Genomic DNA, 14,951 nt, shown 5'->3' on the forward strand with positions numbered 1-14,951 from the left:
TTGATTGAAATTTTTATTTTCTCTTGCCTCTGGAGTGAAAGCAGATGCTTATTTCAGGAGAACAGTCCCTATTCTTTATGTCCACTACTGCTACATGGAGGAGAAAGGATGTCTGCTTAATCACAGCATTATGAGAGCACTTGTATATATTATCACAGCTCACTTAAGTTAACATGTAACATCTTGTGATATGTTTTTAAGGGTTTGCATTCTATACTAGGGTGATACTTACATGGTTTATCACTTCTTTTTAGTATTCTATGGCTAAAATGTATCAAAATTTATCTTACATTTTCTAAAAGTCAGCTCTCATTTTAGGTCTTTAAAAACTTAAAATATAGATCTCTTCGAAATTATTCATGCTCAATTTAAAAACAGTTGTCACCACTGTTTATATTGGAAAACAGTGACACAGCATCTCTTCTGACTCTTTAATACTCTCATCTAATATCCAACCTAAAATTAATCACTCTCTGTTTATACCTACTTGCTCTTTTGCCAACATTACCCATTACCTGAAATAGTTCTTTTATTTCTTTTTGAATCTTAACCCCTTGATGCATTATAGATAATTATATTAGACCTCAGCCCTGGTCTTGTTAGGTTAAACAAACCCAAATTTGTCTCCTCTGCCTGGAGGAGGCCCTCCTTTGCTCTGCTTCGTGTAGGTAGCTTTATTACATTCTTTTTTAATTTGATTCCTTTGCACAAAGCCTCCTTCATTCCCAGGTCTGGCTTACAGCACAACCCACGAACAATCACTGGGCCAACGGGATGAAACAAGGATAGATGTCAGGATCTTTTTAAGTTGCTGAAACATCTGAATTGTCAGATTGCAGCTTCAGTCAAGGAGAAAAGTGGGACAAAGTAGTGCTTAGGAGAGCAAAACAGGTAAACTTGTGTAGCCTGTGCTTCACTCGCAATCAATTCATACAGAATATATAGCTTTCAGAACTGTGGGTGCTTTGGTCCTCATTTGTAGTTCCATACATTCTCGAGGCTGAGGGCAGTACAATAGAGTAAATTATCTTCTCCATTTGTAGATGAAGAAAGTTTTAATGAATTCAAGGAATTGTTATTAAGACGAAAAACAGATCAGACAAAGAATATTCTTTTAGAAGGTTATATACAATCAAGGGCTGGATGCCCCCCAGATAACATTCCCCTTTGCACAGGAATATCTGTTCTTTTTTTCTTTTGCGCAAGGTTGCTCCTGGAGTAGCAATTACTTTTGTTGCAGAAGATGAGTATGGTAGGAAGGAAACAATGCATATATAATTAGATGCAGTGGACACAGAAGCCCATTATACTGAAGACTACTCCAAATTAAATGAGATGATGCCATTGAGAATTTTGTGTAAAGTTAGGCATTTAGATTTGCCTCCTCCATTATCCTTTAGTAAAGAAATATTTCTGTTCTATTTCTATTTTGACAAACTTAATACAGTGTTTCCTTTGGTGCTTAATAGGATCAGAATTCTTTAGAAAATCTGAATATAAAATTAAAGCCAAGGTAATTGTTTTTCAATTGTCTTTTTGAGGTTTGCTTCATCAGGAAGCAAAAAAAAAAAATTCAGGAAAGTTTTTTTTTTTATGGGCAGATAAGACAATTCTAGGAAAGAAATGATTCATTTTTAAAGACTTTATTGATCATCTTGGTCTCTGGATTTTTTTTCCTCTTGCTAGGTTTTTTTTTCTTTAAAATGTGAGAAGTTTTAAGCCAGATGGTCAAGAGAAGGCTTATCTTTACATCTATTACTCAGTCTCAAAAGCCTCCCGTTAGCACAGAAGAGGTGTTCTAATCGGTGCAGGAGACTTTCTTCTTTTGTAGTAATAGGGAATGTTGATGAACGTCTTGTCAGGAATTTATTATTAAACTTACTATTAGCAACACTATTTTTTTTTTTCTAAGTTGCGAATTAACCCAACTGTTTTGCCTGCTATGGTTAGGCATGATTAACACCTCTTTTTAAGCTCTTCTATGATTTCTCATTACTTTAGTTCTCTTTGATCTTTTAGGGGACCTCTCAAACTTTTCATGATCCTTTCCATTACCGCCTAATCTTCTAAATAAGGATAATGTTAGCAAGTTTTGCAGGTGGTTTTTTTTTTGTTTTTTTTTTTTTAAGTTTTATGTAACTCTTCATTCTGGTACTCTGAGAAACTAGCCAAAACTAGATCTCTCCAGTAGTCTTCTCATGTGGTAAAAATAGGATAAACCTTTCTTGCTTAGCTGAAAAAAACAAGAGCAGTCTCTTATCACTTCCATACTCTGGAAACCCTGCTGTAGGAAAACTTCCCAAACATCTGTTAATTGCTAGGTGACAGATGTTAATGATGATGTATAAACAAGTCAGACTCAGCAGGGGCTGTTTCTGGTTTGCTGAGAGCTTCTGTATGTGCTAAGAACAGAATGAGCTAATCTTAGAAGTAGAAAGAAGCTCCTGGCTAATTTAAAGGTAAAAGTGAGAATGACGTTGGACCATCAACTGAAGGAAAGCAAGTCAGCCACTGATAGGAATCTATGATTAAGCATGACAAGGAAGAAAGAGGGAAGAAAAGCTAGAGATTGCAATAATGCCTCAACCTAGGAAGTCATGGACATGATAAAATAGGGCTGCGCAAGATCAGTAAAAGCCCAATGCAGTAGGCAGATTGCTATGTAGGAAAGTTCCCAAACACGGTAACCAGAATGCCCTTATCTTCTTACAGTGAAAATCAGGGAAAGTAACGTCATCGCTGCAATCATCGACGTTAAACTGGCCTTGCTAAAATTTTCATGTGAGGTTGCACTTTGGAGTCTTGTAAAGGGGAAAGGTTCCTTCTGGAAGTCCTGACCTGACAGAATCTGCTTTATTCTGCTCTGAATAGCAGTTCCCTTTGACGCTATTCACCCTTCTGATCTCTATAGTTCTACAGACTATCTGAACTTAAGTGCTACAATATTGTATGTACACCAAAAGTCTCTTCCCTTAAAGTAGTACTTTTTTCTTCTTTTTTTTCTTATATCTGTTCACCAATGATTAATGGACAGTAGCTGCAATTGTTCTGATTTTGCTTGAAAAAGAAAGTGATCTATTAGGTCCAGCTAGAATAGACATCCAGTAATTCAATTCATCCTTTTAATTAAAGGAATTGCAAAATGGAAATGTTTCTTTGGTATGTGTTTATTCACTGTTTTCTTTCAGTGGATGATATCAGGAGAGTTTGGGAGGATGAAGAACAGATGGATGATATCACCAGTTACCAAAATACAAGCTTCTTGAGAAAAATCTAGAGTATTAGCAAGTGGATGCAAAACCATCTTGCGTGCTTTTTTGTTGTTGTTGTTTTGAACTGTCTTACATTTTAGAAGTTCCACTTACGCACATTCAACAAGGGTGATAATTTACTGGATCCTTCCCAAATTTCTAGTAAAGAGGATGATTTCATCCCTTTTTGTCCTGTTATTCAAATGTATTTGTACTTTCTTCAAGAAATTTGCAATCTGCTGCAAAGCAGAGGTGACTAGGAGGTAGACCTATAGCTAGCCGAGCTCACCCTGTGCAGTAACTGAACACTATCTAGTGGGTGTTCAGTTAATCCTTTAATTATTAAGCAGAATTTATTTTGATTATAATTGACAAATTAACTATTCCATAAACTCGATAGCAATACCCTCAGACAGATAGTCACTGTAAACTGCATGTTCATGAAAGAGACATATGTCCTGGAAGATAAGCATAATGGGGTTCCGACCCTTTTTGTAGTCTACCATGCTCTGGGCAGCAAGACCAAATGTCCCAGGCCTGATCTTAAACAGATATCTCTCATTAACAAAATTACAAACATAGAATTCTTTTAATTTCAATAAAATGCCCAAATTCACTGTTAAATCCAAGATTTTGCTTTCTCATGTCAGTAGCTATTGAGAATTGGGGTAAAAGAGCTTTGGTCCTCCTCAGTAGCTGTCAGTGAGATGTGAAGCCAGAATACAGCCTTCAGATGCTTTGTACAGAATGTTGTTGCCTTTCATTTGAGCACAGGGGAAATATCCTAGACCTCTATATGAAACCTACCCACTAGTGTTTTTATTTAGCGTTAGCATAGGTTACAAAAGCACCTAATCTGACATTTTCCTTCTGCAAAGAGGATAAGGCGACTGTATGAGAGGTAATTAGAGAGATGTTTTGTATTCATAGCCCTTCTGGAAACAAATGTCAGCCAGTGCGCTCATTCATTTTGTCTGAGAAATGGGTGAACAGTTTCCCTTTAACCACAGGCGAGCTGCAGTTCATGGGATTTTCCATAAAATTTCCTGAATCTCCTGAGACCATCTTCAGCAGTCACCAGAAAGTGATGTTTGTGCTAGATTCCCTAGAGGAGTTATCACTGATAATCAGATAAGAGTAGTGTGATGTTGGGGAAGGATGCCTTTAGTCCATGAAGGGTGAAGGATATGCCTTTGGTGGAAGGACAAGGTACTAGCAGAACAGAAGAGGAGCAAAGATAACCAGCATCATTAGAATAATAGAGCAAGAGAAATTGGGCATCCTGCTGATGAGCTTTCCAGATCTCACAGTTGCTGTGCAGATGGACATCAGCCTTTCCCCCCCCCCCCCACAAAGGTCTGACTAAGGATTGCTGGGATATAATGAGTGGAAGTTTCCCAAACTGGTACTTCTAGCAAAATTCCATTGTACTTTTCCAATCAAGTGTCACCTCCTGAAACATTTTTTTCCAAAATTTTTGAGAACTTTCATTGCATGTTGCTGTAGTGGAAGTAAATTAACCTTTAAAAGAAAAATACTGTTTTAATGGAAAAGAAAGCATTACTGATGGTGTAAATAATTTTGATATGTGATAGGATGAAATGGAAGAAAAAAAGCAGGCTACTATATAAACTGGATCTAAAAAGCTTTTTATATTTACAGGACTCTTGAGAACTCATTGGATTTATGTGACATGTCAGTGTTCCCAGTTACTTACCCGCTGCAGTAATTTAAATTGGCTTGATGCACTAATATGTCAGCTATTTACTGCTTTGACACATGCACTATAAATGCCCTGCATCTGAACAGAATTATGGTAAGAGCATTGCATTTTTCATGATGATTCCATGAATAACTTCAAATTTTTCCTGAAATGTTTCCAATTTTTGTTTTAAAGTTATATTAAGTTATTGCATTTCAGCATTTTATTTTTACTGTTCTATTAGGAATAAGCAATATCAACATTATCCTAAAGTTTGAACTTAGATGAGTAAGTTTAAGAAAAAGCAAGCTATTCTCTAAACATAGTTGAATTAAAGTCATCATTGTCTTTCAAACCCCAAACTACAGCTTAATATTGATATTATCTTTTGAATGTGCGAGCATGTATTTGTGTGTACATGAACAGATGAGATAATGCATGAGCAAAAGTCTGTTGGGAGCAATAGGTCAAACTAGGTGACCGGAGTGGTCTTTTCTGTCCTCATTATCTGTAATTCTTGCACGCTGGAGTATTTGTTATGTATCAAAGTGCAATAATTAAACCGTACAGTTACTTCACATAATTTGGCACTGTTTGATATGGTTTGCAGTTCCTGCTTAGAGGATAAATAACATCAAAGCAAAAAGGAAAAAAAGATCAAGCCCCATCTAGTAAAAAGGGATTTTACTGTCCGTAATAAAGAGATAATAGTTTGATTCCCTACTGCAGCTGAATCACTTACCCTCCCCTGACACACCCCCTCTTTTTCCTTATGCCAGGATTACTTAGGTAGCTTCTGCTAGTGATAAATTCCATTGCAATGGGTGAATTCTAGCAGTCTTTCTTCTGGTTACACTTAGTCTGTAACTGTACTAAGTTTTTTTTCACATTTTGTAAGATGCATGAAAAAAATGAGTCTGTCATGGCAGGTAAGATTCTTCAGATATATGTAGAACGGGTCAAATTTTGAGGGAAGTGGTTGACTGAGATACAGTAGGGATAATTGCTACAATGGTGATGGTGGCTTTATATTGAGCCACATAAACTCAAACAAAGTCTTATACTCTATACAGTGAGATGAGAATAAATTTGTGGTGCTGTTAAGGTGTTGACCTCTTCTTTGTTGATTTTGATTGTGGGAGGATTGATGGGCACACATTTTGCTTCTGAATCCAAATTGCTCAATTTGCAATTTGCTCAAGTCGTGCAAGCAGTTAGAGTTTTAACTGTCATTTAATTGTTGTTGCTCTTATCCTACTTTGCTTGTCCTTCTGTTCATGTTATACTTATTTTCTCTAGTCATAAAATGGATTATAGAGCCCCTCAGTCAGGGATCATGACTTTCTAGCATTGTCTAGTAGAGAGGAACAGAATTAAACCTCTACTGCTRTTAGGCTATTATATTAGTTAATTATCCTCATCTGTTGTTAGTATCTCGATCTAGCATGCACTCCTGCACTGTAGTACTTCAAAAACTAGTCTTTGTTAACCATAGGAGAGGATCACAACATAAAGCATAGCAATGCTACAGAAATCATCCCTTCCTTATTTCAGGATAGAATCAAAGTTCATGAAATTCAGAGTCCTGAAGGCTCAGTCTAGCATGTGCTGTTCACTTTGCTAGAAGAGAATGACTATCTCTCAAGTCTAATACTAGAAATTTTTCTTGAGCTGAGAGTCTGCCTGCCTGCTCTTCATGGAAGATACATGGCTTTGTTCATATTCAGGACATCCCAAATCTCTGAGCTACATAATACTCTCTATAAGCTCATAGGAATCATTCCTGACCCTCCTGGTCTCCTAAATGTGTATCATGGTACAGCTCCTTCTAGGTAGTCTTCATTGTCTTTATAATAACTTTTTGCTCCAATTAGGCAGCCTTCTCTGCCTCTTTGTGCTGTAGTTCATTTTGCCCCTCTGCATCTGATTAAGTTCTTAATGAAGAAAGTCAACATGCCTTTAGTACTGCTAACATAAAATTATTAGGAGATTACAGATACGACAAACATAAAAAGCAGTCATGATTTCAGCTTTCCGGTTGCTTGGAGAAGGGTTCGTCTACCCAAACTTAGTAAAAGCTGAACGTCAGGTCGGAGCTAGTGACTGTAGGATCTCTTTAAAGTTACTGGAGGGAAACAGGTACCTCCAAGGGACTGTATCTGGCCTGTAACAGAGACCTATCTCAATATGGAATAAATTGCTCTTTTGTTGTGTCTATTTCTCTCCCTTGGCTATAAAGGGAGCCTGGGATCATTAGTCAGGATGAGGTTTGTAGACAGAGATAGTATCATTTATTAGACCAGTTGCTGTAAGCTGGAAAAATTAGACAAGCTTTTGGGCACACAAGCCCTTCTTCAGGTCTGAAATAGGCGCAGCAGATTTCAAAGCTAATTATAAACCTTTTTCTATGTACATCCTTATACCACCATAGCTACAGCAAAGCACCACAGAGATCACTGACTCAGATTTAGGCATCTAATTTTTATACATTTAAATGAAGTCAGAGAAACTGAGAGTGAGACACTTGGGAATTTGAGGACTCGCGTTTCACATAGCACATTTTTCTTCTGGATGCTACCTCCAGTCCTGAACTCAGAGTCGACACGGAGGGCTGGCAGCCTGCTCTGTCCAGGAGCTKCCTCCTCTGCCTGCCTCCCTGCTGCTGCTCATGTGGCAAAGGGAGTCTTAGCTCAATCTCATGCTCCTTTGGTAGCTGAGAGCTGCGGGTACACGCGTGCTCTGTGCCGAAGAGCTGTTGTATCACAGTTCTAGTTAGCCCTGTTCAGTCCTGATTGCTGTTACACCTTCCTGGTGTTTTGGAAAAAATAACTTTCTGTATGCTGCATCATTGCAAGAATTGCAATGGTTGTAAAGATTAATAGTGTATATGTTTTGGGAAACTTGGGAGTTTGAATATATCATCAGCTTTTCCTGGACAAGTCTTAGGTAGGTTATTGGAACAGATGGACCTAGGAGCAAGTCATGTTCCCTGGATAATACCTAAAGAAAAATTGGTCCCGTGTTCCCCTGCACTTTCCACAAGCTGTGAGTGTCCCAGCGAGGGCTGAGGTGCTCATGTGCTCTGTAAGGAGGACCACGAGGTGTACTTGCAACCTCATCCCATTGGTTATTTTGGAATTCATGGTAATATTGGTAACTGTATGTCACTGTTTCTTCAAAAGTTTCTGAAAACTGGCTTATCTTAATTTTTTTAGTCTGTTTCAGTTTCCTAACACACTGTGTCAGCCTTGGAAGTTTTCTTCCTACCTCAGCTTCCCACCCTTTTCACTGCAGGCTGCCTTACTCACAGAGAAATCTGCCGGTATTGACTGGGCCTGATGCAGCTGCTCTTCTGAAATGGAGCTTTGCCAGGGCTGGCCTCAGCCCAGCGCTGTGTATTTCTCATTTCCTCAGAGGAATGATTGCTGCGAATAAAGAAGGACAGATGCAACGCTTGTTTCCGAAAGATGCAAAACTTGTTTTGTAAAAGGTTTCAGAAGCTTCTATTAATGCAGTGCTGCCTGTTCCACTGGGCATACCTGGGCTTGAATTCAGGTGCTTCAATTCACTAATTTGGCTGATTGAGATGACTTTTATCAATTCTGTTTCAATGGAATAATGTACTGGTTCAGTAAGAGCTTTCTAGCTCTTAGTGGGTTCATAATTCCTTTAAATAGTGCTCTCATTTATTCAGATACTGGTTTGCCAGGTGTTATCATAGGAATCTGACCACTTGTTTTATCATGCCTTCAAAAAGCCTTAATTTTTTTTGACTCTCCTTGATTTATCTCTGTCTCCAATATTTCAAAAGTAGGCTTTTTCAAGGACTAATTATTGGCTTGAGTTTTGCCCTTTAGATTATTTAGATATTTAGATTGTGGTAAGCACTTTGAAAAGTCATAGAGGAGACCATCATTTCTTTCAAGAGCTGGGAGTCTAAGTAAACAAGAGAAACAGAGGAGAACTCACTCAGCTAAGTTACCTGTCCAGTATCATATAAAAAAAATCTGAGACAGCTGGGAATTGAACGCAAGCGACTGAATTTTGATAGTCGTATACTTTAGACTAACTTAAACAAAAATTTTAACCAGGTTTCCCCAAGGAAATCCACGTATATGAGTCTTATCTAAACCAACCCACTTGGGTACAAACATATAATTTTCGAAGAGTTCAGGTTTTGTGGAAATTGGCTGCTGGCTGGAAGGGAGAAATACAAATTCCAGTTCCCATGACAGGAAACCTGCAGTGCGGGCTCCACTGAAAGGGCCACAGCACAAGCTGCTTGCAGCACGTTGTGTTTTAGCAGGGCCCTGATCCTCACAGCCCGCCAGCTAGAGCTGCGCTGAGATCCCACGCACTGAAGGGGTTCGTCCCTCGTCGTTYTGTAGAATCAGAGCTTTGGTCGAATTGTGACATACATAGTGCTAGTCTTTTTATATTTTTTTCAGAGAAAAACTAATAATTTCCTAGTGCCCCAATCTGATTTTGAACTTGCCAAGCTTCAGCAAAGGTAGTAGTGGTTGCCATCTAAAATTAAAAAAACAAAAAAAAAACTGCGATGACTTTTTTTTTTTTTACTTGATTATCACTGTGTCTGTCTAAAATGGAGCTAAAAAAGAGATCCTARTAAAACTTGCTCAGAGACTTCACTGGTAAAAAGTGACAGGCATCTGTTGTTTTCCTGGTAAAAGGTATCCCTTTAGCTACTGTTGTAATTGAAGTTAAGGCTATTGAGAAAGATTGTTTTAAAAATTATATTTAACTTCCATATTAAAAAATCAGAGCAATTTTTCAGATGTGTAAAATTCTGCTTTATCATAGGGAGTAATTTCTCTACTTTTGTGTTGGCATTTGATTCTTGTTGTTATAATGGTTGATCTTAGTGATTTTGATCGTTCTTTGGCTCTAAATGTCTTTTGTCAGATCTAAGCCTTTCCCAAGCCATATGGGTGTAAATGGGTGTTACTGAGTGCAAGTGGGTACTTGTTTAATTCAGCCCTTTCCTAATGTTAATCCTAACATTGATGTCAGGTTCATTCTACATATTAGTGTAAAAAACAGATAGATGATGGAAACACTTCTGTTGTAAGAAATACATGTGACAAAAGACCCAGGTTTGCCGAGGGCAAATTAAAGCTGAAGTAGCTGCTCTTGGCGGTGTTTTCTTAATTACGGTTGTCAGCTAACTTTCTTGGCTAACGGCACAGAATTTGTATGCTTGTAAGTAGACTTGGTATTTATTCAAGTAGCTTAACTTTAAAAGCTAAAATGGCTTTTTTTGTTTGCAAAAAATGTGTCTGTACCTGGTTGTTGCTTCGTGGATCCACTATAGATAGTGAAAATCAGATGATGGCATCTGTAAAATAGGTACAGACCCTTGAAAATACTCGTTTTACTTTAAGCAAGAATTTCCATCTGTCTTGGCAGATCTGTAGAAAAAAGAAGTTTTTCTTCCCCTTCTTTCATGTTCAGAACAATAAAAATTCTAACTTTCTTTTTATGGTATCAAAGTAAGACTGTTACTACTATGAACAGGTTTTCTAATATGTCATTGATTTATATGTTATTAAAAATATATCAGTTGAAAGTTAAAAGAATAAAACTACAGAAAAGTGAATCCTTCAGATCTTTTTCTTATTACATAAAATAGTTCCTAATAATTATATCCTTGGCTGTATTCCTTAGAGAGAGACTTAAATCTTGATATATTTGCGGTCATGTATCAGGAATGACAGCACCAATTATACCCAAATTTAATTGATAACCAGGAAGGGGCCTCTTTTTCACTGTCTGAATTGGCTAAGAAAACTGTTTATACCTTTGCAGTGCATTTCTTGTGAAGAGGAGTTAGCCTTCTTTTCCTAATTACGGTAGACAAGGCCTTAAAAGACCTTATTCCTCAGAGGACTGCACATTCGATACGTTAGTGTGCGCTATCAACAAAGCTTTCCTTGTTGATGTTCTAAAGGGATCTCATTGTTAGGAGGAGAATAAATGGAAAGGATAAGCAGTAAGAGCTAAATTAGTATTCAAGGAATATTATGAATGCTTCAATAAAAGTGGCTAATGTTTCTAAGTGAAAGTTGAGATTTGAATCTTCACAAATGTTTTTATATGGTGACAGCACCAAGAGGGTATCATTGAATTTCATTCTTAGCAAATATTAAAATAATTATTGGTGGAAACTCATTATGCAATTTAAATTATAAAATTACTGTAAGGTTGTAGTCTAATACTTTACAAAAATAGCAATATGAATGATAACACTAATACCCAAAATGTAAGGGTTTTTTTTTTAACAAGATTACTGGCTACCAGTACAGACTTGCTGAGATCTGTATGCCATTTTCATTTGACTAAGTTGTAAGAAATTTTGATTTCTAAACCCATTTGAGAAGAGTCATTAAACAAAAACAGGCTCCACATTTATTACTCTGCTGTATTTCCTACTTAAAAAAAAAAAGTAGTCTTTATTTATCTCTCAATCCTTCCCTTTTCCTCCTGCTTTTTTCCCCTTTTGTTGCAGTAACTGCCCCTTATTCTGCCAGCTGTACTGGGGACTGGCTCCCCCACCTCGGTCTGTTCTTTGTCCCCCGTGGGGCTCGGGACTGTTCTCTCCTTCCTCCTGCTGCCCAGCAAATGCTTCCTCTCCTCCCTTATTCCTTTCACCCCTGCCACGATTCCCCATCCTTTCTTTGTAGTCAAGGGTAGTATGTGCACCTAGCTCTCACTATCATTACTGCTACTGTTTCTTCATCTCTGAAACAGGTCATTCAGCATGTCCACATCTTAAACCTCTGCTGGAGGATGGCCACAGCTGAGCACAGTGGAGGCATTCACAGCCACCAGCAGCCAATTGCACAAGCTCTAGACAACTGCAGAGGTGCTTGAAGCTGGTGACTCTGCTAGCTGGAGAAAAGAGGCTCTATGTGTCTGCAAAATCTTTGTTTTCCCCTTCCTAATTTTTATCAAAGTAGGATTATTCCCATTGAGAATATATTCCCTAGAACTGCTTAGCTGAAGTGTTTCAGGGTCACTGTGCTGAGTACAGCAGAGAGAAGAGAAACACAGACTTACCTGCTGTAGACCCTCACAGACTTGGCCAGCTAGTATCTGCGTGGTTGCTCCCAGAGCTTTCTCCTTGCCTTGCATCAGTTATTCATGCCTTTGCTGTTCCAGCTTGCAGGCCGCTGCTTACCTCCTTCCTCATCCTCCTGGAAGCTGGCAAAGGGCCCCTGCCGATACACTGCTGAAATAGCAGTGGCCTTCCTAGATGTGGCACTCATATGGCCACCAGGAGATTGAAATGAGTGGAGCTGCTGTTAACCAAATGCAGGTGCATGGCTGGCTTCAGAGCAGACAACAATTGCAGAGAGCATTTACAGTGAAAGTCATTGTACGGTGGCTTTCCCTTTTTTTCTCCCAAATTCTGTTTTTCCCTGAAAAGCAGCACCCATCTTTGGGAGCTCTTACACACTCTGCCTGTCCCCTGCAGGTCAGTCAGACACGGATGGAAAGAGGAAGACCTACAGCCTGACTCGCTTCATCTGATCAGGCTTCTTGCCATGTGGGTCTCCCCAGACTAAAAGAGCTGCTGCGGTGTGTTTTAATTCCAAATKGAAAAGTGCTGTGCAGAGGAGGTGACATTTCGAAGCAGATGTTAAGCTGAGGTCTAAATCACATAATTTGCTAAATACCCATTCATTAGGAGTGCTCTACAAGAGCGAGCAGTGTTAAATTGTAGTGTTACATCGCCCAGTTCTGTACTCTGCCTTGCTGGACACAGTGATTTTTATTTTATTTTTTTACTTGCTCTCCCAGACTGTTGTTAGTCTGACTTCTTTTATCTCAAGTGAGGCAAAACTGTGGATTTTTTACTTCATTTGAGATAGAAGGTATCTAGAAGGTATCTATCTATGTGACTTTGTGTGTGTCTGTGTGTGTGTGTAAATATATGTAGATACATTGCACAAAAATGTACTCATACATAGTAAAGTAACAGGTGGTGCTGGCAACACCTGTTGTTGGGGTCACTCAACACTCTAGTTATAAAACCCTAATTTTAGTTGCCTATAACTTTTGTCAAACTTAAACGTTTGGGTTGAAATGTTCTGTGCCAGGTGTCTGCCTTAGGCTGATTTGGGACTGGGGGGTGGGGAGAGGAATTTATCAGCAGAAATGTTATTGACAGTTCAGAGAATAGAGACCAATGCACTGATTTGCCCATACTGAAAAACAAACTGTAGCTAGTTGAGATGTTCCAGCCACGTCCCTGGTTTGAAGCTAAAAGTTGCAAGTGGAGCCCCTCTGCTGTTGGACATGTCTTTTGCCACCATTGTGGAAATTTGCTATATTACTGAGAATGCACCACCGTTTGGCCAAGATATGGGCCTGTGAAAGTGCTTGGTAGCAGTCTGTTAACAGCTGCCCACCAGGCTGCATCAGTATGTCCACTCCCAAACAGCAGCTCGGTGCTGGTGACTCTTCAGAAGCAGGAGGCCCATAAAGCAGCAGAGGGTGAGCACGGAGCAAAGCAGGCTTCAGCGCCCAGTGGCATCAGTCCCCACGGCGAATGCAAGCAACTCTGCTTATGCTTGTACATCATGAATAAATAGGAGATAATGGCTGGCTTGAATCCAGAGGACCTGGTGATGAAGAAAAGCAGGAATGGGCTGCAAGTGGTTAGAGTGAGGGACACAGGCTTGGGAACTGTGTGAGCAGAAATGATCGAGAGACAGACCTGTGAGATGGGGCAGTAGACTGAGAAGTGGAACGTGGTTCCCTCTGCAGTGAGACTGCAGAATTGCTACAGTCCCATCTAACCAGCTGAACCATTCCACGGATAAAATATGTCGCAGCTCCTCAGACCGGTGACCTGCACAGGAGTATGACCTTACACTATCCCCAGCAACTTCCCTATTTGAGCATAGGCTTGAGCCTGCTGGTGAACACTTAAGAATTTGTGTGGTTTCATCTGATGCTGTTAGAGGAGGAAGAGGTGTTCAGTTTACTTAATAGAAACATAAAATTCTTCCTTCGCTTTTTTTTATTTATTTTTTAGCTTTTGCATACTCAGCCTGTGTTTGGAGGTGTATTAGGTGTGCATACAAATCCCTTTGTAAATAATACGGGGGGGGGGGTTACTGCATAACCTGATTTTGGAATATATAATACATTTGTAGTCCACAGTATTCAAAATCACACTAGCAAATTAGTCATAGATATCTGAGTAGTTCATGGTTTCACCTAAGTTGCAAGAACATTTGAACAGATTGCTCATATTATTTTAAAATGTTGTCCTTTCTTGATCGTTGTGGGAATTAGAAACAAACTGCCCACTACAAAATATTCTGTTTCTTATTACTTAGTAYTTTCCTATAAAAAGAAGAAATGCCACAGAACTTGATCAAAGTTTAAAGTCAGAGTTTGTTATTGAATAATGATGATTTCTTTTTATTATAGGTAAAGCTTCAGCCAAGAAACTGACAAAAAAGGTAAGCAAAATGTTCCTTTCGGGCTTCAAAAGAACTCGCGTTCTTTCTGTTACTCAATCAAATGGACTCCTCTTTCAAAACTGGTTTTATATTTTCTTGTTTGTGTCTTTAAAGGAGGTAGATGCCGCACTGGCAAATGTTACAAAAGCTAAACCCGGACCGACCTTTTTTAGAGAGCTTGGTGATAAAGGTAACAAGGCACTTTCAATACAGAAAAATAATCTTGCTTTTGATCTCATTATGTAGTATGAATTGAACATATTTTTAAATAAGCTTCAATGGATTTGACTTCATCCCTATCTAGCCAGGAGTTGCCTCTTTGGCAAATCTCTCAGTTATTCAGAAAGATTAAGGCGGCAGAGCTGGGCATTGAAAGCTCTCTGCGGTACGTGTAGGATGCGGGAAAGAAACCAGAAAACCTACTTGAAGTAGAGAAGGGGAGGGCCTGAAAGAGGCAGCAGTCTATACCCAATTGCTAAGAGGGTGACTTCAGTACAAAATGGA

General features: G+C 38.9%; 1 protein-coding gene across 5 annotated transcripts in view; it reads left to right on the top strand.

Annotated features, from left to right (window-relative positions):
• The window catches only part of MICU2 (mitochondrial calcium uptake 2), a 163,196-nt gene that overhangs the window by 105,629 nt on the left and 42,616 nt on the right, over positions 1-14,951 (top strand). For 4 of the 5 annotated variants that reach the window (XM_026073732.1, XM_026073729.1, XM_026073728.1 and 1 more), the window contains exons 3-4: positions 14,416-14,447; positions 14,562-14,637. In XM_026073732.1, coding sequence (XP_025929517.1) covers positions 14,416-14,447; positions 14,562-14,637 — 108 coding nt within the window. Of the gene's footprint in view, positions 1-4,917; positions 5,068-14,415; positions 14,448-14,561; positions 14,638-14,951 lie in introns of those variants that run through there. The other variant, XM_026073731.1, reaches the window with a different exon arrangement.

This window comes from Apteryx rowi, unplaced genomic scaffold, assembly GCF_003343035.1.
Source record: "Apteryx rowi isolate R43461 unplaced genomic scaffold, aptRow1 scaffold_376, whole genome shotgun sequence".
NCBI classification, from domain to species: Eukaryota; Metazoa; Chordata; class Aves; order Apterygiformes; family Apterygidae; genus Apteryx; species Apteryx rowi.